Source organism: Salmo salar, chromosome ssa09 (genome assembly GCF_905237065.1).
Source record: "Salmo salar chromosome ssa09, Ssal_v3.1, whole genome shotgun sequence".
In the NCBI taxonomy this organism is placed as follows: Eukaryota; Metazoa; Chordata; class Actinopteri; order Salmoniformes; family Salmonidae; genus Salmo; species Salmo salar.
Window position 1 is genome coordinate 67,518,107 of NC_059450.1, and position 26,066 is coordinate 67,544,172.

At 53.3% G+C, this 26,066-nt stretch overlaps 1 protein-coding gene across 1 annotated transcript in view; it reads left to right on the plus strand.

Moving 5' to 3' along the window:
* Window positions 1–8,579: 8,579 nt before the first annotated feature.
* The window catches only part of LOC106611789 (neuronal acetylcholine receptor subunit beta-2), a 46,698-nt gene continuing 29,211 nt past the window's right edge, over window positions 8,580–26,066 (plus strand). The window contains exon 1 of the mRNA XM_014212375.2: window positions 8,580–9,561. Coding sequence (XP_014067850.1) covers window positions 9,510–9,561 — 52 coding nt within the window. The 5' untranslated portion in view covers window positions 8,580–9,509. The remainder of the gene's footprint in view (window positions 9,562–26,066) is intronic.

The following is a 26,066-nucleotide window of genomic DNA, read 5'->3' on the forward strand; positions in this document are numbered from 1 at the left end:
TGTTCCCTGTAGGAATACAGTAACCAAACACAGTACACACGAACCCTACATAAAGAACACGTAGCAGTTACAAGTTGCCTGTGGGCAATCAACTCAGCTTAACCGTTGTAATACTCATCACTGCATCCCGTATCAACAGTTTGGCTGGACTTCGCTAAAGACCCATAGATCTCTACATTACTTCCTTTTGGTTTACAAGGCCCTACTTCATAAACTTCCGTCTTATCTAACTTAGCTGTTGAAGTATAGACACCTGAGTTGCCTAACCCGTTCACAGGATTGGTTAACTCTCTCCACTGAGATAGGTAAATGTATTTTTAGTTTTAATACACCATATTGCTGGAACAAAATCCAAAATCCATTTAATCTTGATGTTCTAGTGCAGTACAGGAAATGTAAAGTACTGATTGGGGACTTATTTGTGGAGGAATGTAACTTTTGTACTAGGTTATTTGTGATGTTCTATTTGTGCTTCCCTTGACTGTGTTTTTGTATTTTAATATATATATATATATATATATATACACATACAGTACCAGTCAAAAGTTTGGACACACCTACTCATTCAAGGGTTTTTCTTTATTTTGACTATTTTCCACATTGTAGAATAATAGTGACGACATCAGAACTATGAAATAACACATGAAATTGTATTACATTGAAACATTACACTGTATTTGTTTGTATATTTTTAATAAACCCTGTTTGATTGTCTTGTAAAACGTTTGCCATTCTATTGCTTATGAGTTTGTTATATTATTGTCGCAATTTATAAAATGTATGGGTCTGTAATCAGCAGGGGACTCTCCAGACTTTCCTGGTATTTATATAACTGAGACAACAGTTTCATACATGGAACTGTGAAGCACTGAATTGAGTAAAATGTGTTGTCATTTGGGTAAATATGGGCACTACTTTTCCCAAAATGTTAAATAGAATTCTGTGTTAAAGTCATCCATTCCTGGTGCTTTTCTCCATGCCAATGTTTTAACTGTCTAGTATTTATCTTTGGGTAATGCACAGTACCTGTCAAAAGTTTGGACACCTACTTATTCCAGGGTTTTTCTTTATTTGTACTATTTTCTACATTGTAGAAAAATAGTAAAGACATCAAAACTATGAAATAACACATATGGAATCATGTAGTAACCAAAAAAAGTGTTAAACAAATCAAAATATATTTTAGATTTGAGATTCTTCGAAGTAGCCACCCTTTGCCTTGATGACAGCTTTGCACACTCTTGGCATTCTCTCAACCAGCTTCATGAGGTAGTCTGGTGTGCCTTGTTAATTTGTGGAATTCCTTTTCTTCTTAATGCATTTCAGCCAATCAGTTGTGTTGTGACAAGGTAGGGGTGGTATACAGATGATAGACCAAGTCCATGTTATGGCAAGAACAGCTCAAATAAGCAAAGAGAAATGACAGTCCATCATTACTTTAAGACATGAAGGTAAGTCAATTTGGAAAATTAAGAACTTTGAGAGTTTCATCAAGTGCAGTCGCAAAAACCAAGCACTATGAGGAACTGGCTCTCATGAGGATCGCCAGAGGAAAGGAAAACCCAGAGTTACCTCTGCTGCAGAGGATAAGTTCATTAGAGTTACCATCCTTAGAAATTGCAGCCCAAATAAATGCTTCACTGAGTTCAAGTAACAGACACATCTCAATATCAACTGTTCAGAGGAGACTGCGTGAATCAGGCCTTCATGATTGAATTGCTGCAAAGAAACCACTACTAAAGGACACCAATAAGACGAAGAGACTTGCTTGAGCCAAGAAACACGAGCAATGGACATTAGACAGGTGGAAATCTGTCCTTTGGTCTGATGAGTAAAATGTAAGATTTTGGGTTCCAACCATAACCAGTATGTGTCGGTTGGCATGACCTAAAAAGAGGAAGTGGAGCAAAACCTGCAATCACACTCATACACACACACACACACCTGCAACCCCACCCACCATCCAGATTCAGACATTTTTATCTATCGTCACAGCAGGGATGGCTCTGACTCATCCACACTAGTCTGCTGCCAGTGGTGAACAACCTGTCAGAAACACAGAGTGGCATCTCTTAAGCCACATCTCTACCACAGCCATCCCCTCCCTGCTCCTCCCTTCACCCCCTCTCTCCTCCCTAACCCAGCTCTCTCCTCAAATTCCCCTACTATTTGGTATTTTATTAGGATCCCAATTAGCTGTTGTGAAAGCAGCAGCTACTTTTCCTGGGGTCCACACAAAACATGAAACATGACATAATACAGAACATTATTAGACAAGAACAGAACTACATACATTTTAAAATGGCACACATAGCCTACACACAAAATATCTAGTTCAAATAGGGGAGAGGCTAGTAAAAATTCCCTGTCTTGGGTCAGTTAGGATCACCACTTTATATTAAGAATGTGAAATGTCTGGAATAATAGTAGAGAGAATGACTTATTTCAGCTTATATTTATTTCATCACATTCCCAATGGGTCAGAAGTTTACATACACTCAATTAGTATTTGGTAGCATTGCCTTTAAAATGTTTAACTTGGGTCAAACGTTTTGGGTAGCCTTCCACAAGCTTGCCACAATAAGTTGGGTGAATTTTGACCCATTCCTCCTGACAGAGCTGGTGTAACTGAGTCAGGTTTGTAGGCCTCCTTGCTCGGAACACACACTTTCAGTTCTGCCCACAAATGTTCTATAGGATTGAGGTCAGGGCTTTGTGATGGCCACTCCAATACCTTGACTTTGTTGTCATTAAGCCATTTTGCCACAACTTTGGAAGTATGCTTGGGGTCATTGTCCATTTGGAAGACCCATTGGCGACCAAGCTTTAACTTCCTGACTGATGTCTTGAGATGTTGCTTCAATATGTCCACATAATTTTCCTTGCTCATGATGCCATCTATTTTGTGAAGTGCACCAGTCCCTCCTGCAGCAAAGCACCCCCACAACATGATGCTGCCACCCCCGTGCTTCACGGTTGGAATGGTGTTCTTCGGCTTGCAAGCTTCCCCCTTTTCCTCAAACATAACGATGGTCATTATGGCCAAACAGTTCTATTTTTGTTTCATCAGACCAGTGGACATTTCTCCAAAAAGTACAATCTTTGTCCCCATGTGCAGTTGCAAACCGTAGTCTGGCTTTTTTTATGGCGGATTTGGAGCAGTGGCTTCTTCCTTGCTGAGCGGCCTTTCAGGTTATGTTGATATAGGACTCGTTTTACTGTACATATAGATACTTTTGTACCGGTTTCCTCCAGCACCTTCACAAGGTCCTTTGCTGTTGTTTTGGGATTGATTTGCACCTTTCACACCAAAGTATGTTCATCTCTAGGAGACAGAATGTGTCTCCTTCCTGAACGGTATGACGGCTGCGTGGTCCCATGGCGTTTATACTTGCGTACTACTGTGGTACCTTCAGGCGTTTGGAAATTGCTCCCAAGGATGAACCAGACTTGTGGAGGTCTACAATTCTTTTTCTAAAGGTCTTGGCTGATTTCTTTGGATGTTCCCATGATGTCAAGCAAAGAGGCATTGAGTTTGAAGGTAGGCCTTAAAATACAATCACAGCTACACCTCCAATTGACTCAAATGATGTCAATTAGCCTATCAGTAGCTTCTAAAGCCATGACATAATTTTCTGGAATTTTCCAACCTATTTAAAGTCACAGTTTACTTAGTGCATGTAAACATCTGACCCACTGGAATTGTGATACAGTGAATTATAAGTGAAATAATCTGTCTGTAAACAATTGTTGGAAAAATGACTTGCGTCATGCACAAAGTAGATGTCCTAACCGACTTGCCAAAACTATAGTTTGTTAACAAGAAATTTGTGGAGTGGTTGAAACACTTAGGTTGGAGTCATTAAAACTAGTTTATGAAACCTTCGAATACAACTGTATGTGCAGATGTGGATGTGCAAGTAGAAATACTGGTGTGCAAAAGAGCAGAAAAACAAAAACAAATATGGGGATGAGGTAGGTAGTTGGTTGGATGGGCTATTTACAGATGGGCTGTGTACAGCTGCAGCGATTGGTAAGCTGCTCTGACAGCTGACCCTTAAAGTTAGTGTGGGAGATATGTCTCCAACTTCAGTGATTTTTGCAATTCGTTCCAGTCATTGGCAGCAGAGAACTGGAAGGAAAGGCGGCCAAAGGGGGTGTTGGCTTTGGGGATGACCAGTGAAATATACCTGCTGGAGCGCGTGCTATGGGTGGGTGTTGCTATGGTGACCAGTGAGCTAAGATAAGGCGGGGCTTTACCTAGCAAAGACTTGTAGATGACCTGGAGCCAGTTGGTTTGGCAACGAATATGTAGCGAGGACCAGCCAACGAGAGCATACAGGTCGCAGTGGTGAGTAGTATATGGGGCTTTGGTGATAAAATCGGATGGCACTGTGATAGACTGCATCCAATTTGCTGAGTAGAGTGTTGGAGCCTATTTTGTAAATGACATTGCCGAAGTCAAGGATCGGTAGGACAGTCAGTTTTACGAAAACTATAGTTTGCTAACAAGACATTTTTGGAGTGGTTTAAAAACAAGTTTTAATGACTCCAACCTAAGTGTATGTAAACTTCCGACTTCAACTGTATGTGTAAGTTGACTATGCAAAACATTTTCAACACAATGTTTCTATACAGGCCTGGACAACACATTAATGTTTCTTTTCAGTCTTGGACAACACATTCATTTTTCTATACAGGCCTGGACAACACATTGTTTCTATACAGTCTTGGACAACACATTCATTTTTCTATACAGGCCTGGACAACACATTAATGTTTCTATACTATACAGGCCTGGACAACGCAATGTTTCTATACAGGCCTGGACAACACGTTAATGTTTCTATACTATACAGGCCTGGACAACACATTAATGTTTCTATACTATACAGGCCTGGACAACACAATGTTTCTATACAGGCCTGGACAACACATGAAGGTTTCTATACAGGCATGGACAACACATGAATGTTTCTATACAGGCCTGGACAATACATTCATGTTTCTATACTATACAGGCCTAGACAACGCAAGGTTCCTATACAGGCCTGGACAACACAATGTTTCTATACAGGCCTGGACAACACATTAATGTTTCTATACTATACAGGCCTGGACTACACAATGTTTCTATACGGGCCTAGACAACACATTAATGTTTCTATACTATACAGGCCTGGACAACACATTAATGTTTCTGTACTATACAGGCCTGGACAACACAATGTTTCTATACGGGCCTAGACAACACATTAATGTTTCTATACTATACAGGCCTGGACAACACATTAATGTTTCTATACTATACAGACCTGGACAACACATTCATGTTTCTATACTATACAGGCCTGGACAACACAATGTTTCTATACGGGCCTAGACAACACATTCATGTTTCTATACTATACAGGCCTGGACAACACATTAATGTTTCTATACTATACAGGCCTGGACAACACAATGTTTCTATACAGGCCTGGACAACACATGAATGTTTCTATACTATACAGGCCTGGACAACACATGAATGTTTCTATACAGGCCTGGACAACACATGAATGTTTCTATACAGGCCTGGACAACACATTAATGTTTCTATACTATACAGGCCTGGACAACACAATGTTTCTATACGGGCCTAGACAACACATTAATGTTTCTATACTATACAGGCCTGGACAACACATTAATGTTTCTATACTATACAGGCCTGGACAACACATGAATGTTTCTATACTATACAGGCCTGGACAACACATTAATGTTTCTATACAGGCCTGGACAACACATGAATGTTTCTATACAGGCCTGGACAACACATGAATGTTTCTATACAGGCCTGGACAACACATTAATGTTTCTATACTATACAGGCCTAGACAACGCAAGGTTTCTATACAGGCCCGGACAACTCATTCATGTTTCTATACTATACAGGCCTAGACAACGCAAGGTTTCTATACAGGCCCGGACAACACAATGTTTCTATGCTATACAGGCCTGTACAGTGAGGGCATGACTATATCATATGTTCTGCTGGCATGCGTAAGCCTGTCATGGTGGGTATATGTTAGTGCATGCATGACTATCGGGATCACAGCGTAGCTCGATTGAATACTGCAGGGTACTATTACATATGACATGAAGAGACTCTTGGTCCCACAGACAACACTGGAATCCACTGAGACGGTTCTGACCAGAGACACAGTAGACATGCTTATTACAGAGAGAGGGGGTGATATGAGGATGAAGGGAGAGACAAAGAGAGAAGAGGAGAGAGAGAAAGGAGGAGAAGGGGGTGTAAAAGAGGGAGAAGATGGAGAGGGGGACATATGCGGAGGAGAGAGGGGGACATATGCAGAGGAGAGAGGTGAGAGGGGGAGATATGCAGAGGAGAGAGGAGAGAGGGGGAGATATGCAGAGGAGAGAAGGGGAAGGGAGATGGAGAAAAGACAGAGGGGGAGAGAAAGAGGAGAAGAAGAGTATAGCAGTTTTCAGGGGAGGGGGACTGAGTGTATGAGGTCCTGTCCAGAGACTGAACCATCAGGGTGAGTTGTAGTCATCAGAGTAGGACAGTATCTGGTTGTGACAGACCACCAGCCTGGAATTAGGGAACGCCCTGTCCCTGCCTGTCATATGGGAACACAAATGTCCCACAGTTATATGAATTTATTATATCACACATACACCAACTGAATTTAAATGGGAATTGCCTCCTACAAAACGGCATGGTCGATGAGCACTTGAAGGTAAAGAAACAGGACTCAAACCTACAAGCAAGCCAACAGTGTGACAAACGAATGGGTAGAGAAGTGTGGGTTAAAAGGGGAATGGAGTCAGGGGAGAAGAGGGGGATCTGAAGAGAGGAGAGGGGTGTGAGTCAGGGGAGAAGAGGAGGATCTGAAGAGAGGAGAGGGGTGTGAGTCAGGGGGAGAGAAGAGGAGGATCTGAAGAGAGGAGAGGGGTGTGAGTCAGGGGAGAAGAGGGGGATCTGAAGAGAGGAGAGGGGTGTGAGTCAGGGGAGAAGAGGAGGATCTGAAGAGAGGAGAGGGGTGTGAGTCAGGGGGAGAGAAGCATGGCAGGAGACAGGAAGGTAGATACCGCTATGGGTAGGTTGGTGGGGAATGTGTTGAAGTGATCTTCAGTGATCTCTAAGTAGCTCTGATTAGATTTAATGTATTTTCTACTCTCTCTCCACCCTCCATCCTCAGCCCTCCACCTCCCTCCACCCACCACACCACAGCTTTTAGGAGCAGGCCTAATGGTCATTATTATTTGTTTCAGTGAGTTGGGGTTACCGGGAGTGAAGGGGGGCAGGTATAATGATAAATGTTCATTTGATGTGTCTCTGCTATGGCATGCCCACTTCACGTTGCGCTGGGATATACTGCTTTAAAGTAAATATATACTGTTGTCCTGTGAATGTGTGGGTTGTGTGGGTTGGGTGGGTTGTGTGGGTTGGGTGGGTTGTGTGGGTTGTGTGAGTTGTGTGGGTTGGGTGGGTTTGTGTGGGTTGTGTGGGTTGTGTGGGTTTGTGTGGGTTGGGTGGGTTGGGTGGGTTTGTGTGGGTTGGGTGGGTTTGTGTGGGTTGTGTGGGTTGTGTGGGTTGGGTGGGTTTGTGTGGGTTGTGTGGGTTGTGTGTGTGGGTTGGGTGGGTTTGTGTGGGTTGGGTGGGTTGGGTGGGTTGGGTGGGTTTGTGTGGGTTGTGTGGGTTGGGTGGGTTGGGTGGGTTGGGTGGGTTGTGTGGGTTGGGTGGGTTGTGTGGGTTGGGTGGGTTTGGGGTTGGAGTTGACGAGAGGAGTGTGTAGCTGTTTCTCTTCTCTCAATTCCTCGCTAGCCATTCATCTTCCTCCTCCCTTCTGTCCACTCTACAGAAATATCCCTGGGAAGTTAGCACGGTCTAGCACGGGTCTCAGATAAACTGTGTTTAATTAAGTTCACGCAGAGTTAATTGCATAATCTCACTCCATAGTTATTACCTAGTCCCTTACCAGCTGAGGCCGCAGTGCGAGGCTGAAGTTGTGTTAATTCTCGGGTGATGAAATGAAACGCTTCGCATGGTTTCAGCATTGACATATCTCACTCTTCACCATACAGCGTACAGCATACTCATCCAGTCATGAGGCGGTCAGCCATCACTGCACTCATTATTGGCTTGAGTGAAGTGGGGCAGACAATTTTCGAGTATAATTATTTAGTGTGGTATATGCAATGTGTATGTGTCACTATATGCTTTGCAGCGTGGTTAGGGCACATTCACTTGTGTGATATTAAACTACAATGCAGACCTTGTCCAAAGTGGCAGTTGACCTTTCAACCAGAGTGGCGGTAGACATTTCGACCAGCACTCTAAATGGCCCTCGGAATATCCATTTTTTTAAACTTTTTTTTTTACATAACCCTTCATGAATGTATCTGATATTTCTGTGGTGGGTTGATGATTCTTCCGCACCCAAAGCCCTGCCCCTTGACGCACTCCCGCCGAGCCAGCGCCTCTCTTCCGGCTATAGCGGGAAGGGACGGCTCCATGCGGTGCGCATCCTACCCATTTGCCGGGTCTAATATGTTTAATGCAGATAACTTTGACATCAGGCATCATGGTGCCCACATAGTTATTCTGCATGGGCTATCAATCTCGCTCTATTTAGATCTTTAGGGGCAAGTTTTTAACCCTGTCATGATCATGCGTTATGGTGATGACTGCTTGGAAGCCTGAACATAAAAAAGTGTTATTTTATTTGTCAGATTAAAAGCCGTATTTTGTGTTATTTGAGTGGCGCCCCATGGAGAAGGGGTTTAACTTAAACCAAAATGTGTTTTTCCAAGGATTAATCCCCCTTCAATTAAAATAAGTAAATGCAGCCTATGTCTGAAAGGCTTTCCCGAACGACCGCCTCGGGGATCTCTACTGTAATTGCTTCATGTTTGTTGTCACAAATGTCAACTGTGTAGATCAGAACTGAGCGATATATGGAGACTGGAACCTATCGCAGCCCGACGGAGAGCACACCAGGCGGGCAGGGCAAAGTGAGGACGACCCCTTTAATCATTCATCTACAGGACTACCCTATCTCCGGTAACTGGTCATCCATCTCCAGAGCCGCCACATTTCAGGGAAAATAACGTTTCAATACTCAAGTCAAATTAGGGAAACCTTTTCTGCGCCCCCGGTTTGCTGTGCGCTCACAGTTCCTGGTGGGGGTCGGACGCGTAGCCCCACTCAGACGCGTTGTGACAGAAACAAGCCTCCGCATCTGGGAAGACTGAACAATCTTCTCCTCGCCTCGTAACGACATTTGAAGCCTCTCCCTTTATCAAACCAACGGGCATCATCGGATACCAACGACTTAAAATGACACCTTAAGTCACCCTCTTACCGCGCGCTGGTGTGTGCTGTCTCTGGTATTATTTTTCATTTTCACACTGAGGGCGAAAAGGGGGGAAACAGACAACTCGTACATCTCCAAGTTTTCGGGTGTCGGTCGCAGTGGAGGGAGTGAAAGGCGATGGCAGACCGGGCGACAGCAGCGCTCGCTCTCCTGGTTCTCACCTTGGCAAGTGAGTAATCCCTCCAAATCTACTCGGCCCTGTGCGGGACCCCCGGGGTACCCTGGGTATACTTAGACAGGACCATAACTATAGTTTACCGTGGCTCTTCATATTGTAATTCGGCCGCGACACATCCTGCATATCCATGGTGCTTACAGGGTGGAGACAGCCTATTTTTAACGATTCTAATTGATAATAATTTCGTTTGAATATCAAGACATAGGATGCATAAAGTCAAAGACATATATTCTAATTCCTGTCTGGATAGCGCCTAGGCTATGCGTAACGGGGGTTATGTTTATAATTGTTTTTATGAGAGGCTAGCCTGCTGTTGTAAATTATGATGATGTTTAAATTGTTTCCCTGCTTTGATAACATTATATATTTTCAACGGACAGACCAGTGGGGAAAGTATTGCAGGTATTCCGTGCGTCAGATTGTGTTAAGGCACGTGATTTTAACGGCTCCGTTAACTAACGTGCTCGATTTTACACAACATGCACGCTGGCTGTTAGGCACTACGCAGCAATGTGTGACATACACACACAGGCCTAGAGAGAGGTCTCCGAATTTCACACACAGTATCAATCTTTATTAGGCTTGAAGCTAATAGGCCTAAGGTTGAAATATTTTGGCCGAATTGTAGAAATGGTCAAACTGACTCCTCATAACACTTCTTTGAAATCTTTTGACATTATAGGTATTTTATGACAGCCATTTAAATGTTGTGTCTAATTGAACACACACAATGCCAAATAAACCTGCTTGATTAGGCTTTTATGATTTCATAATGGCTAATTGTGCTCAATGGTTCACTGCTGATGATGATTAGGACGTCAAGGTGCCTTTCCACCCTGGATTTGGAATATATACGTTTTACTCAAACCCAAAGAGGAATTTAAATATACGTTCCCTTGACTTACCTCTACATTGTAGATATGTCGGTGCGTCACATCTTTAATGGTATGCTTATGCTGTCCATGGTGCTGAATTACGGCCGCTTTTACCAACGCTATCTAAGGTGCTGAATACGGGTCTTTTCACAGACGCTGTCCAAGGTGCTGAATAAGGGCCCCTTTTACAGACGCTGTCCAAGGTGCTGAATTAGGATAGGCCTACGTTTCAGTTTAGTCATGCTATTCAACTCAGTCTACTCTACGCTGTTGGTGAACACTGGGGCTGTTGGAAAAAACTATTTCACTCCAAAAGCACAACTCTCCCAAGATTAGATACTTGGATTCTCATATAGGCCTAATGAGGGGTCACCCTGTGAATGTTTTCTCAACTTCCCTTATCTTCCTCCTGAGGACATGTAGTGAGCACCTGCAGACTAGATGCTCAGCCTGTCCTCCGAGAGCTGTCTCGGGAGACAACATAGCGTGACTGTGTCACTGTCACCTCTTGTCTCACTCTGTCTGGAAACCACTCAATCTGGCAACCGCCTCTGTAGAGTTTAGCTTCGTGTTCTCACTGTCTTGCACTCTCTCTCTCTCTTTATTTGGTGTGTGGCTGTAAAGTTTGGAGGGTTGTAAAGATTAGTCTCTTTTACTCACTATCTTTCTGTCTGGCTGCAACTCTCTCGTTCACATGCTCTTTTCTTTTCATCTGTCTGTTTCTACCTCCATCATCTCTCTCTCTCTCTCTCTCTCCCTCTCTCGCTCTCTCTCTGTCTCTCTCTCTCTCTCTCTCTCCCTCCTCCCCTAACCCCTCTCTCCCCCAGTAGCAGCTGCATGCTGTAGTGGTAGCCTATAGTGCGGGTGTGCTAACGCGTGCTAAAACTAACTCTGATTAGATCTCTTGTTTGTTCACTGGCTTCTCAATGCCCAGGAGTGCAGGAGAGGGAATCACACGCTAGCAGTCTTTAGCTTGCTGCACGCATGCACACCCACCCCAAAGAATAGAATACTTCCCTGGTTAATCTGATGACCATTTTCAGAGAGCAGAAAAACATACGATAGAGAGAGCGAGAGCGAGAGAAACCAGAGAACGAGAGAGCGAGGAAGAGAGAAAGAGAAAGAGAAAGAGAGAGAGAAGTAGAGTGGTCTCTTATGTAGATGACGTTCTGTGAGAGCCATCAGCAGGAGTTGCATCAGTTGGTTTTAGAAACCAGGCTCTGCTCCTGCTCCTGCTCCTTCCCATGGCCACATTAGTTGATGTGAGAATGACAGACAGGGAAAGGAGAACAGAAGAAAACCACTCTCCCTCACCTGCCTTTGTTCCGCTCAACCTGCACTTGTAACCTGTTACTGTCGCTGGAAACGAGATTGGAGAGCAGAGCAGAGGGGGACAAAGAAAGAGAGGAGAGGAAGAGCAAGGGAAGAGAGGAGGGGGAGGAGAGAGGAGAGCAAGGGAAGAGAGGAGGGGGAGGAGAGAGGAGAGCAAGGGAAGAGAGGAGGGGGAGGAGAGAGGAGAGCAAGGGAAGAGAGGAGGGGGAGGAGAGAGGAGAGCAAGGGAAGAGAGGATGGGGAGGAGAGAGGAGAGGAGAGCAAGGGAAGAGAGGAGGGAGGAGAGAGGAGAGCAAGGGAAGAGAGGAGGGGGAGCAGAGAGGAGAGGAGAGCAAGGGAAGAGAGGAGGGGGAGGAGAGAGGAGAGCAAGGGAAGAGAGGATGGGGAGGAGAGAGGAGAGGAGAGCAAGGGAAGAGAGGAGGGGAGGAGAGAGGAGAGCAAGGGAAGAGAGGAGGGGGAGGAGAGAGGAGAGCAAGGGAAGAGAGGAGGGGGAGGAGAGAGGAGAGGAGAGCAAGGGAAGAGAGGAGGGGGAGGAGAGGGAGAGGAGAGCAAGGGAAGAGAGGAGGGGGAGGAGAGAGGAGAGCAAGGGAAGAGAGGAGGGGGAGGAGAGAGGAGAGCAAGGGAAGAGAGGAGGGGGAGGAGAGAGGAGAGGAGAGCAAGGGAAGAGAGGAGATGGGAGGGGGAATAACAGGGCCGTGCACAGACCATTCAGGGGACAGGTGCTCAAAATGAAAAAAGGGCGCCCCTCGGCACCCCCCATTTATTTTTTACTGATTGTGATTTGTTTTAAATGCTTTTAAATCATATAATATGAATCATCTTCTAACTGGTATACGGCTGGATAGTGGCTTGTGTGGATCATGTCGCAGTTTAAATAGCGACAGTACTGCCACAGCAGCATACCATTTGATCAACACTTGATAACACTTGATTTACATCATCATTAATATTCAGTCTGGTTGGCTGATAGCCTGCAGTTAGCTAGAGTCTAGACTAGCTGTGTTTCTGTTGCCCTGACACACATGTGAAACCCCCGACTGAGGAAGGGATGGCGCTGGGTCGGTGGGTCGCAGATGCAGCCTCTCCTCTCATTGTCGTTCTGCATCTCTCTCTGATGCGCGTATCAGCCAAGCAGACCCAATATTGATGATGGAAATCAAGTGTTATTCTGCTGTGGCAATAATGTTGATATTTAAACTAGGTAGCCTGCTACACACACTGGACCAGTGAACGCAACTTAAGCCATGCGTGTTTGGATACTGGGCGCGCGCAATCTCTGTACAGGGCAGACCAACGGACAGGACTGGGCGGGTAGCGGCGAACTTGACGACGTCACAAAGACTTGTATCTGTGCATGTGCCTGAGGGCAATGGAAGAGAGGAGGGGATTGGGGGGAGGAGAGCAGGCTGGAGGAGGGCTGATGTGAAGAGAGGAGGGGATTGGGGGGAGGAGAGCAGGCTGGAGGAGGGCTGATGTGAAGAGAGGAGGGGATTGGGGGGAGGAGAGCAGGCTGGAGGAGGGCTGATGTGAAGAGAGGAGGGGATTGGGGGGAGGAGAGCAGGCTGGAGGAGGGCTGATGTGAAGAAAGGAGGGGATTGGGGGGAGGAGAGTAGGCTGGAGGAGGGCTGATGTGAAGAGAGGAGGGGATTGGGGGGGAGGAGAGCAGGCTGGAGGAGGGCTGATGTGAAGAGAGACGGGGATTGGGGGAGGAGAGTAGGCTGGAGGAGGGCTGATGTGAAGAGAGGAGGGGATTTGTGGGAGGAGAGCAGGCTGGAGGAGGGCTGATGTGAAGAGAGGAGGAGAGCAGGCTGGAGGAGAGCAGGCTGGAGGAGGGCTGATTTGAAGAGAGGAGGGGATTGGGGGAGGAGAGCAGGCTGGAGGAGGGCTGATGTGAAGAGAGGAGGGGATTGGGGGAGGAGAGAAGGCTGGAGGAGGGCTGATGTGAAGAGAGGAGGGGATTGGGGTGAGGAGAGCAGGCTGGAGGAGGGCTGATGTGAAGTGGGGAGGAGAGCAGGCTGGAGGAGGGATGATGTGAAGAGAGGAGGGGATTGGGGTGAGGAGAGCAGGCTGGAGGAGGGCTGATGTGAAGAGAGAAGGGGATTGGGGGGAGGAGAGAAGGCTGGAGGAGGGCTGATGTGAAGAGAGGAGGGGATTGGGGGGGAGGAGAGTAGGCTGGAGGAGGGCTGATGTGAAGAGAGGAGGGATTGGGGGAGGAGAGCAGGCTGGAGGAGGGCTGATGTGAAGAGAGGAGGGATTGGGGAGGAGAGCAGGCTGGAGGAGGGCTGATGTGAAGAGAGGAGGGGATTGGGGGGAGGAGAGCAGGCTGGAGGAGGGCTGATGTGAAGAGAGGAGGGGATTTGTGGGAGGAGAGCAGGCTGGAGGAGGGTTGATGTGAAGAGAGGAGGGGAGCAGGCTGGAGGAGAGCAGGCTGGAGGAGGGCTGATTTGAAGAGAGGAGGGGATTGGGGGGAGGAGAGCAGGCTGGAGGAGGGCTGATGTGAAGAGAGGAGGGGATTGGGGGAGGAGAGCAGGCTGGAGGAGGGCTGATGTGAAGAGAGGAGGGGATTGGGGGGAGGAGAGCAGGCTGGAGGAGGGCTGATGTGAAGAGAGGAGGGGATTGGGGGGAGGAGAGCAGGCTGGAGGAGGGCTGATGTGAAGAGAGGAGGGGATTGGGGGAGGAGAGCAGGCTGGAGGAGGGCTGATGAAGAGAGGAGGGGATTGGGGGGGAGGAGAGCAGGCTGGAGGAGGGCTGATGTGAAGAGAGGAGGGGATTGGGGGGAGGAGAGCAGGCTGGAGGAGGGCTGATGTGAAGAGAGAGGGGATTGGGGGGAAGAGAGCAGGCTGGAGGAGGGCTGATGTGAAGAGAGGAGGGGATTTGGGGGAGGAGAGCAGGCTGGAGGAGGGCTGATGTGAAGAGAGGAGGAGATTGCAGGTGGAGGAGAGCAGGCTGGAGGAGGGCTGATTTGAAGAGAGGAGGGGATTGGGGGAGGAGAGCAGGCTGGAGGAGGGCTGATGTGAAGAGAGGAGGGGATGGGTGGAGGAGAGCAGGCTGGAGGAGGGCTGATGTGAAGAGAGGAGGGGATTGGGGGGAGGAGAGCAGGCTGGAGGAGGGGCTGATGTGAAAGGGGGAGGAGAGCAGGCTGGAGGAGGGCTGATGTGAAGAGAGGGGGAGGAGAGCAGGCTGGAGGAGGGCTGATGTGAAGAGAGGATGGGATTGGGGGAGGAGAGAAGGCTGGAGGAGGGCTGATGTGAAGAGAGGAGGGATTGGGGGAGGAGAGTAGGCTGGAGGAGGGCTGATATGAAGAGAGGAGGGGATTGGGGGAGGAGAGCAGGCTGGAGGAGGGCTGATGTGAAGAGAGGAGGGGATTGGGGGAGGAGAGCAGGCTGGAGGAGGGCTGATGTGAAGAGAGGGGGATTGGGGGGAGGAGAGCAGGCTGGAGGAGGGCTGATGTGAAGAGAGGAGGGGATTTGTGGGAGGAGAGCAGGCTGGAGGAGGGTTGATGTGAAGAGAGGAGGAGAGCAGGCTGGAGGAGAGCAGGCTGGAGGAGGGCTGATTTGAAGAGAGGAGAGGATTGGGGGGAGGAGAGCAGGCTGGAGGAGGGCTGATGTGAAGAGAGGAGGGGATTGGGGGGAGGAGAGCAGGCTGGAGGAGGGCTGATGTGAAGAGAGGAGGGGATTGGGGGAGGAGAGCAGGCTGGAGGAGGGCTGATTTGAAGAGAGGGGGGATTGGGGGGAGGAGAGCAGGCTGGAGGAGGGCTGATGTGAAGAGAGGAGGGGATTGGGGGGAGGAGAGCAGGCTGGAGGAGGGCTGATGTGAAGAGAGGAGGGGATTGGGGGGAGGAGAGCAGGCTGGAGGAGGGCTGATGTGAAGAGAGGGGGAGGAGAGCAGGCTGGAGGAGGGCTGATGTGAAGAGAGGAGGGGATTGGGGGGGAGGAGAGCAGGCTGGAGGAGGGCTGATATGAAGAGAGGAGGGGATTGGGGGAGGAGAGTAGGCTGGAGGAGGGCTGATGTGAAGAGAGGAGGGGATTGGGGGAGGAGAGCAGGCTGGAGGAGGGCTGATGTGAAGAGAGAGGGGATTGGGGGAGGAGAGCAGGCTGGAGGAGGGCTGATGTGAAGAGAGGAGGGGATTTGTGGGAGGAGAGCAGGCTGGAGGAGGGCTGATGTGAAGAGAGGAGGAGAGCAGGCTGGAGGAGAGCAGGCTGGAGGAGGGCTGATTTGAAGAGAGGAGGGGATTGGGGGGAGGAGAGCAGGCTGGAGGAGGGCTGATGTGAAGAGAGGAGGGGATTGGGGGGAGGAGAGAAGGCTGGAGGAGGGCTGATGTGAAGAGAGGAGGGGATTGGGGTGAGGAGAGCAGGCTGGAGGAGGGCTGATGTGAAGAGGGGAGGAGAGCAGGCTGGAGGAGGGCTGATGTGAAGAGAGGAGGGGATTGGGGGAGGAGAGCAGGCTGGAGGAGGGCTGATGTGAAGAGAGGAGGGGATTGGGGGGAGGAGAGAAGGCTGGAGGAGGGCTGATGAAGAGAGGAGGGGATTGGGGGGGAGGAGAGTAGGCTGGAGGAGGGCTGATGTGAAGAGAGGAGGGGATTGGGGGGAGGAGAGCAGGCTGGAGGAGGGCTGATGTGAAGAGAGGAGGGGATTGGGGGGAGGAGAGCAGGCTGGAGGAGGGCTGATGTGAAGAGAGGAGGGATTGGGGGAGGAGAGCAGGCTGGAGGAGGGCTGATGAAGAGAGGAGGGGATTTGTGGGAGGAGAGCAGGCTGGAAGAGGGCTGATGTGAAGAGAGGAGGAGAGCAGGCTGGAGGAGAGCAGGCTGGAGGAGGGCTGATTTGAAGAGAGGAGGGGATTGGGGGGAGGAGAGCAGGCTGGAGGAGGGCTGATGTGAAGAGAGGAGGGGATTGGGGGAGGAGAGCAGGCTGGAGGAGGGCTGATGTGAAGAGGGGAGGAGAGCAGGCTGGAGGAGGGTTGATGTGAAGAGAGGAGGGGATTGGGGGGAGGAGAGCAGGCTGGAGGAGGGCTGATGTGAAGAGAGGAGGGGATTGGGGGAGGAGAGCAGGCTGGAGGAGGGCTGATGTGAAGAGAGGAGGGGATTGGGGGAGGAGAGCAGGCTGGAGGAGGGCTGATGTGAAGAGAGGAGGGGATTGGGGGGAGGAGAGCAGGCTGGAGGAGGGCTGATGTGAAGAGAGGAGGGGATTGGGGGGAGGAGAGCAGGCTGGAGGAGGGCTGATGTGAAGAGAGGAGGGGATTGGGGGAGGAGAGCAGGCTGGAGGAGGGCTGATGTGAAGAGAGGAGGGATTGGGGGGAGGAGAGTAGGCTGGAGGAGGGCTGATGTGAAGAGAGGAGGGATTGGGGGAGGAGAGCAGGCTGGAGGAGGGCTGATGTGAAGAGAGGAGGGGATTGGGGGGGAGGAGAGCAGGCTGGAGGAGGGCTGATGTGAAGAGAGACGGGGATTGGGGGGAGGAGAGCAGGCTGGAGGAGGGCTGATGTGAAGAGAGGAGGGGATTTGGGGGGAGGAGAGCAGGCTGGAGGAGGGCTGATGTGAAGAGAGGAGGAGAGCAGGCTGGAGGAGAGCAGGCTGGAGGAGGGCTGATTTGAAGAGAGGAGGGATTGGGGGAGGAGAGCAGGCTGGAGGAGGGCTGATGTGAAGAGAGGAGGGGATTGGGGGGAGGAGAGAAGGCTGGAGGAGGGCTGATGTGAAGAGAGGAGGGATGAGGAGAGCAGGCTGGAGGAGGGCTGATGTGAAGGGGATGGGGAGGAGAGCAGGCTGGAGGAGGGCTGATGTGAAGAGAGGAGGGATTGGGGGTGAGGAGAGCAGGCTGGAGGAGGGCTGATGTGAAGAGAGGAGGGGATTGGGGGAGGAGAGAAGGCTGGAGGAGGGCTGATGTGAAGAGAGGAGGGGATTTGTGGGAGGAGAGCAGGCTGGAGGAGGGCTGATGTGAAGAGAGGAGGAGAGCAGGCTGGAGGAGAGCAGGCTGGAGGAGGGCTGATGTGAAGAGAGGAGGGGATTGGGGGAGGAGAGCAGGCTGGAGGAGGGCTGATGTGAAGAGACGAGGGGATTGGGGGAGGAGAGCAGGCTGGAGGAGGGCTGATGTGAAGAGAGAGGGGGAGGAGAGCAGGCTGGAGGAGGGCTGATGTGAAGAGAGGAGGGATTGGGGGGGAGGAGAGCAGGCTGGAGGAGGGCTGATGTGAAGAGAGGAGGGGATTGGGGGGAGGAGAGCAGGCTGGAGGAGGGCTGATGTGAAGAGAGGAGGGGATTGGGGGAGGAGAGCAGGCTGGAGGAGGGCTGATGAAGAGAGGAGGGGATTGGGGGAGGAGAGCAGGCTGGAGGAGGGCTGATGTGAAGAGAGGAGGGGATTGGGGGAGGAGAGCAGGCTGGAGGAGGGCTGATGTGAAGAGAGGAGGGGATTGGGGGGAGGAGAGCAGGCTGGAGGAGGGCTGATGTGAAGAGAGGAGGAGAGCAGGCTGGAGGAGAGTAGGCTGGAGGAGGGCTGATTTGAAGAGAGAGTGGGGAGGAGAGCAGGCTGGAGGAGGGCTGATGTGAAGAGAGGAGGGATTGGGGTGAGGAGAGCAGGCTGGAGGAGGGCTGATTGAAGAGAGGAGGGGATTGGGGGAGGAGAGCAGGCTGGAGGAGGGCTGATGTGAAGAGAGGAGGGGATTGGGGGAGGAGAGCAGGCTGGAGGAGGGCTGATGTGAAGAGAGGAGGGGATTGGGGGGAGGAGAGCAGGCTGGAGGAGGGCTGATGATGAAGAGAGGAGGGATTGGGGGAGGAGAGCAGGCTGGAGGAGGGCTGATGTGAAGAGAGGAGGGATTGGGGGAGGAGAGCAGGCTGGAGGAGGGCTGATGTGAAGAGAGGAGGGGATTGGGGGGAGGAGAGCAGGCTGGAGGAGGGCTGATGTGAAGAGAGGAGGGGATTGGGGGAGGAGAGCAGGCTGGAGGAGGGCTGATGTGAAGAGAGGAGGGGATTGGGGGAGGAGAGCAGGCTGGAGGAGGGCTGATGTGAAGAGAGGAGGGATTGGGGAGGAGAGCAGGCTGGAGGAGGGCTGATGTGAAGAGAGGAGGGGATTGGGGGAGGAGAGCAGGCTGGAGGAGGGCTGATGAAGAGAGGAGGGATTGGGGGAGGAGAGCAGGCTGGAGGAGGGCTGATGTGAAGAGAGAGGGATTGGGGGAGGAGAGCAGGCTGGAGGAGGGCTGATGTGAAGAGAGGAGGGGATTGGGGGAGGAGAGCAGGCTGGAGGAGGGCTGAGTGAAGAGAGGAGGGGATTGGGGGGAGGAGAGCAGGCTGGAGGAGGGCTGATGTGAAGAGAGGAGGGATTGGGGGAGGAGAGCAGGCTGGAGGAGGGCTGATGTGAAGAGAGGAGGGGATTGGGGGGAGGAGAGCAGGCTGGAGGAGGGCTGATGTGAAGAGAGGAGGGATTGGGGGAGGAGAGCAGGCTGGAGGAGGGCTGATGTGAAGAGAGGGGGGATTGGGGGGAGGAGAGCAGGCTGGAGGAGGGGCTGATGTGAAGAGAGGAGGATTGGGGGAGGAGAGCAGGCTGGAGGAGGGCTGATGTGAAGAGAGGAGGGGATTGGGGGAGGAGAGCAGGCTGGAGGAGGGCTGATGTGAAGGGGAGGAGAGCAGGCTGGAGGAGGGCTGATGTGAAGAGAGGAGGGGATTGGGGGAGGAGAGCAGGCTGGAGGAGGGCTGATGTGAAGAGAGGAGGGGATTGGGGGGAGGAGAGTAGGCTGGAGGAGGGCTGATGTGAAGAGAGGAGCGGATTGGGGGAGGAGAGCAGGCTGGAGGAGGGCTGATGTGAAGAGAGGAGGGGATTGGGGGAGGAGAGCAGGCTGGAGGAGGGCTGATGAAGAGAGGAGGGATTTGGGGGAGGAGAGCAGGCTGGAGGAGGGCTGATGTGAAGAGAGGAGGAGAGCAGGCGGGAGGAGAGCAGGCTGGAGGAGGGCTGATTTGAAGAGAGGAGGGGATTGGGGGGAGGAGAGCAGGCTGGAGGAGGGCTGATGAAGAGAGGAGGGACGGCTGGAGGAGAGCAGGCTGGAGGAGGGCTGATGTGAAGAGAGGAGGATTGGGGGAGGAGAGCAGGCTGGAGGAGGGCTGATGTGAAGAGAGGAGGGGATTGGGGGAGGAGAGCAGGCTGGAGGAGGGCTGATGTGAAGAGAGGAGGGGATTGGGGGAGGAGAGCAGGCTGGAGGAGGGCTGATGTGAAGAGAGGAGGGATTGGGGGAGGAGAGCAGGCTGGAGGAGGGCTGATGTGAAGAGAGGAGGGGATTGGCGGGAGGAGGCGGGAGGGAGGGAGAGCAGGCGGAGGAGGGCCGAGTGAAGAGAGGAGGGGATTGGGGGAGGAGAGCAGGCTGGAGGAGGGGCTGATGTGAAGAGAGGAGGGATTGGCGGAGGAGAGCAGGCGGGAGGAGGGCTGAGTGAAGGGGGAGGAGAGCAGGCTGGAGGAGGGCTGAGTGAAGAGAGGAGGGATTGGGGGAGGAGAGCAGGCTGGAGGAGGGCTGATGCGAAGAGAGGAGGGATTGGGGGAGGAGAGTAGGCTGGAGGAGGGCTGAGTGAAGAGAGGACGGATTGGGGGAAGAGAGCAGGCTGGAGGAGGGCTGATGAAGAGAGAAGGGGATTGGGGGGGAGGAGAGCAGGCTGGAGGAGGGCTGATGTGAAGAGAGGAGGGGATTGGGGAGGAGAGCAGGCTGGAGGAGGGCTAATGTGAAGAGAGGAGGGATTGGGGGGAGGAGAGCAGGCTGATGAAGAGAGGAGGAGACAGGCTGGAGGAGAGCAGGCTGAAGGAGGGCTGATGTGAAGAGAGGAGGGGATTGGGGGAGGAGAGCAGGCGGGAGGAGGGCTGATGTGAAGAGAGGAGGGGATTGGGGGAGGAGAGCAGGCTGGAGGAGGGCTGATGTGAAGAGAGGAGGGGACTGGGGGAGGAGAGCAGGCTGGAGGAGGGCTGATGTGAAGGGGAGGAGAGCAGGCCGGAGGAGGGCTGATGAAGAGAGGAGGGGATTGGGGGAGGAGAGCAGGCTGGAGGAGGGCTGATGTGAAGAGAGGAGGGGATTGGGGGGAGAAGAGTAGGCTGGAGGAGGGCTGAGTGAAGAGAGGAGGAGATTGGGGGGAGGAGAGCAGGCGGGAGGAGGGCTGATAATGAAGAGAGGAGGGATTGGGGGAGGAGAGCAGGCTGGAGGAGGGCTGATGTGAAGAGAGGAGGGGATTGGGGGAGGAGAGCAGGCTGGAGGAGGGCTGATGTGAAGAGAGGAGGGGACTGGGGGAGGAGAGCAGGCTGGAGGAGGGCTGATGTGAAGAGAGGAGGGATTGGGGGAGGAGAGCAGGCTGGAGGAGGGCTGATGTGAAGAGAGGAGGAGAGCAGGCGGGGAGAGCAGGCTGGAGGAGGGCTGATGTGAAGAGAGGAGGGGATTGGGGGAGGAGAGCAGGCTGGAGGAGGGCTGATTTGAAGAGAGGAGGGGATTGGGGGGATGAGAGCAGGCTGGAGGAGGGCTGATGTGAAGTGGGGAGGAGAGCAGGCTGGAGGAGGGCTGATGTGAAGAGAGGAGGGGATTGGGGGGAGGAGAGCAGGCTGGAGGAGGGCTGATGTGAAGAGAGGAGGGGATTGGCGGGAGGAGAGCAGGCTGGAGGAGGGCTGATGATGAAGGGGAGGAGAGCAGGCTGGAGGAGGGCTGATGTGAAGAGAGGAGGGGATTGGGGGGAGGAGAGCAGGCTGGAGGAGGGCTGATGTAAAGAGAGGAGGGGATTGGGGGGAGGAGAGTAGGCTGGAGGAGGGCTGATGTGAAGAGAGGACGGATTGGGGGAGGAGAGCAGGCTGGAGGAGGGCTGATGTGAAGAGAGAAGGGGATTGGGGGGAGGAGAGCAGGCTGGAGGAGGGCTGATGTGAAGAGAGGAGGGGATTGGGGAGGAGAGCAGGCTGGAGGAGGGCTAATGAAGAGAGGAGGGATGGGGGAGGAGAGCAGGCTGATGAAGAGAGGAGGAGAGCAGGCTGGAGGAGAGCAGGCTGGAGGAGGGCTGATTTGAAGAGAGGAGGGATTGGGGGGAGGAGAGCAGGCTGGAGGAGGGCTGATGTGAAGAGAGGAGGGGATTGGGGGGAGGAGAGCAGGCTGGAGGAGGGCTGATGTGAAGAGAGGAGGGGATTGGGGGGAGAAGAGCAGGCTGGAGGAGGGCTGATTGAAGGGGGAGGAGAGCAGGCTGGAGGAGAGCTGATGTGAAGAGAGGAGGGGATTGGGGGGAGGAGAGCAGGCTGGAGGAGGGCTGATGTGAAGAGAGGAGGGGATTGGGGGGAGAAGAGTAGGCTGGAGGAGGGCTGATGTGAAGAGAGGAGGAGATTGGGGGGAGGAGAGCAGGCTGGAGGAGGGCTGATGTATGAAGAGAGGAGGGATTGGGGGAGGAGAGCAGGCTGGAGGAGGGCTGATGTGAAGAGAGGAGGGGATTGGGGGAGGAGAGCAGGCTGGAGGAGGGCTGATGTGAAGAGAGGAGGGGATTGGGGGGAGGAGAGCAGGCTGGAGGAGGGCTGATGTGAAGAGAGGAGGGGATTTGTGGGAGGAGAGCAGGCTGGAGGAGGGCTGATGTGAAGAGAGGAGGAGAGCAGGCTGGAGGAGAGCAGGCTGGAGGAGGGCTGATGTGAAGAGAGGAGGGGATTGGGGGGAGGAGAGCAGGCTGGAGGAGGGGGCTGAGTGAAGAGAGGAGGATTGGGGGGAGGAGAGCAGGCTGGAGGAGGGCTGATTGAAGGGGGAGGAGAGCAGGCTGGAGGAGGGCTGATGTGAAGAGAGGAGGGATTGGGGGGAGGAGAGCAGGCTGGAGGAGGGCTGATGTGAAGAGAGGAGATGGGGGAGGAGAGCAGGCTGGAGGAGGGCTGATTGAAGAGAGGAGGGATTGGGGAGGAGAGCAGGCTGGAGGAGGGCTGATGTGAAGAGAGGAGGGGATTGGGGGAGGAGAGTAGGCTGGAGGAGGGCTGATGTGAAGAGAGGATCGGATTGGGGGAGGAGAGCAGGCTGGAGGAGGGCTGAGTGAAGAGAGAGGGGATTGGGGGGAGGAGAGCAGGCTGGAGGAGGGCTGATGTGAAGAGAGGAGGGGATTGGGGGGAGGAGAGCAGGCTGGAGGAGGGCTGATGTGAAGAGAGGAGGGATGGAGGAGAGCAGGCTGGAGGAGGGCTGATTGAAGAGAGGAGGGGATTGGGGGAGGAGAGCAGGCTGGAGGAGAGCTGATGTGAAGAGAGGAGGGGATTGGGGGGAGGAGAGCAGGCTGGAGGAGGGCTGATGTGAAGAGAGGACGGGATTTGGGGGAGGAGAGCAGGCTGGAGGAGGGCTGAGAAGAGAGAGGAGGGGAGGAGAGCAGGCTGGAGGAGGGCTGATGTGAAGAGAGGAGGGGATTGGGGGGAGGAGAGCAGGCTGGAGGAGGGCTGATGTAAAGAGAGGAGGGATTGGGGGGAGGAGAGTAGGCTGGAGGAGGGCTGATGTGAAGAGAGGATCGGATTGGGGGGAAGAGAGCAGGCTGGAGGAGGGCTGATGTGAAGAGAGAAGGGGATTGGGGGGAGGAGAGCAGGCTGGAGGAGGGCTGATGTGAAGAGAGGAGGGGATTGGGGGGAGGAGAGCAGGCTGGAGGAGGGCTAATGTGAAGAGAGGAGGGGATTTGTGGGATGAGAGCAGGCTGATGTGAAGAGAGGAGGAGAGCAGGCTGTAGGAGAGCAGGCTGAAGGAGGGCTGATTTGAAGAGAGGAGGGGATTGGGGGGAGGAGAGCATGCTGGAGGAGAGCTGATGTGAAGAGAGGAGGGGATTGGGGTGAGGAGAGCAGGCTGGAGGAGGGTTGATGTGAAGAGAGGATGGGATTGGGGGGAGAAGAGTAGGCTGGAGGAGGGCTGAGTGAAGGGGAGGAGAGCAGGCTGGAGGAGGGCTGATGTGAAGAGAGGAGGGATTGGGGGAGGAGAGCAGGCTGGAGGAGGGCTGATGTGAAGAGAGGAGGGATTGGGGGAGGAGAGTAGGCTGGAGGAGGGCTGATGTGAAGAGAGGAGGAGATTGGGGGGAGGAGAGCAGGCTGGAGGAGGGCTGATATGAAGAGAGGAGGGGGATTGGGGAGGAGAGCAGGCTGGAGGAGGGCTGATGTGAAGAGAGGAGGGGATTGGGGGAGGAGAGCAGGCTGGAGGAGGGCTGATGTGAAGAGAGGAGGGATTGGGGGGGAGGATAGCAGGCTGGAGGAGGGCTGATGTGAAGAGAGGAGGGGATTTGTGGGAGGAGACCAGGCTGGAGGAGGGCTGATGTGAAGAGAGGAGGAGAGCAGGCGGAGGAGAGCAGGCTGGAGGAGGGCTGATGTGAAGAGAGGAGGGATTGGGGGGAGGAGAGCAGGCTGGAGGAGGGCTGATGTGAAGAGAGGAGGGGATTGGGGTGAGGAGAGCAGGCTGGAGGAGGGCTGATGTGAAGGGGGGAGGAGAGCAGGCTGGAGGAGGGCTGATGTGAAGAGAGGAGCGGATTGGGGGGAAGAGAGCAGGCTGGAGGAGGGCTGATGTGAAGAGAGAAGGGGATTGGGGGGAGGAGAGCAGGCTGGAGGAGGGGCTGATGTGAAGAGAGGAGGGGATTGGGGAGGAGAGCAGGCTGGAGGAGGGCTAATGTGAAGAGAGGAGGGGATTTGTGGGATGAGAGCAGGCTGATGTGAAGAGAGGAGGAGAGCAGGCTGTAGGAGAGCAGGCTGAAGGAGGGCTGATTTGAAGAGAGGAGGGATTGGGGGAGGAGAGCAGGCTGGAGGAGAGCTGATGTGAAGAGAGGAGGGGATTGGGGGAGGAGAGCAGGCTGGAGGAGGGTTGAGTGAAGAGAGGATGGGATTGGGGGAGAAGAGTAGGCTGGAGGAGGGCTGATGATGAAGGAGGGGGGAGGAGAGCAGGCTGGAGGAGGGCTGATGTGAAGAGAGGAGGGGATTGGGGGAGGAGAGCAGGCTGGAGGAGGGCTGATCGAAGAGAGGAGGGATTGGGGGGAGGAGAGTAGGCTGGAGGAGGGCTGATGTGAAGAGAGGAGGGATTGGGGAGGAGAGCAGGCTGGAGGAGGGCTGATATGAAGAGAGGAGGGATTGGGGGAGGAGAGCAGGCTGGAGGAGGGCTGATGTGAAGAGAGGAGGGGATTGGGGGAGGAGAGCAGGCTGGAGGAGGGCTGATGTGAAGAGAGGAGGGATTGGGGGGAGGAGAGCAGGCTGGAGGAGGGCTGATGTGAAGAGAGGAGGGGATTGGGGGAGGAGAGCAGGCTGGAGGAGGGCTGATGTGAAGAGAGGAGGAGATTGGCTGGAGGAGAGCAGGCTGGAGGAGGGCTGATGTGAAGAGAGGAGGGGATTGGGGGAGGAGAGCAGGCTGGAGGAGGGCTGATGTGAAGAGAGGAGGGATTGGGGGGAGGAGAGCAGGCTGGAGGAGGGCTGATGATGAAGAGGGGAGGGGGAGGAGAGCAGGCTGGAGGAGGGCTGATGTGAAGAGAGGAGGGATTGGGGGGAGGAGAGCAGGCTGGAGGAGGGCTGATGTGAAGAGAGGGGGGAGGAGAGCAGGCTGGAGGAGGGCTGATGTGAAGAGAGGAGGGATTGGGGGGGAGGAGAGCAGGCTGGAGGAGGGCTGATGTGAAGAGAGGAGGGGATTGGGGGAGGAGAGTAGGCTGGAGGAGGGCTGATGAAGAGAGGAGGCGGATTGGGGAAGAGAGCAGGCTGGAGGAGGGCTGATTGAAGAGAGGAGGGGATTGGGGGAGGAGAGCAGGCTGGAGGAGGGCTGATGTGAAGAGAGGAGGGATTGGGGGGAGGAGAGCAGGCTGGAGGAGGGCTGTGTGAAGAGAGGAGGGGATTTGTGATGAGAGCAGGCTGATGAAGAGAGGAGGAGAGCAGGCTGGAGGAGAGCAGGCTGAAGGAGGGCTGATTTGAAGAGAGGAGGGATTGGGGGAGGAGAGCAGGCTGGAGGAGAGCTGATGTGAAGAGAGGAGGGATTGGGGGTGAGGAGAGCAGGCTGGAGGAGGGTTGATGTGAAGAGAGGATGGGATTGGGGGAGAAGAGTAGGCTGGAGGAGGGCTGATGGAAGAGGGGGAGGAGAGCAGGCTGGAGGAGGGGCTGATGTGAAGAGAGGAGGGATTGGGGGGAGGAGAGCAGGCTGGAGGAGGGCTGATGTGAAGAGAGGAGGGGATTGGGGGGAGAAGAGTAGGCTGGAGGAGGGCTGATGTGAAGAGAGGAGGAGATTGGGGGAGGAGAGTAGGCTGGAGGAGGGCTGATATGAAGAGAGGAGGGGATTGGGGGGAGGAGAGCAGGCTGGAGGAGGGCTGATGTGAAGAGAGGAGGGATTGGGGGAGGAGAGCAG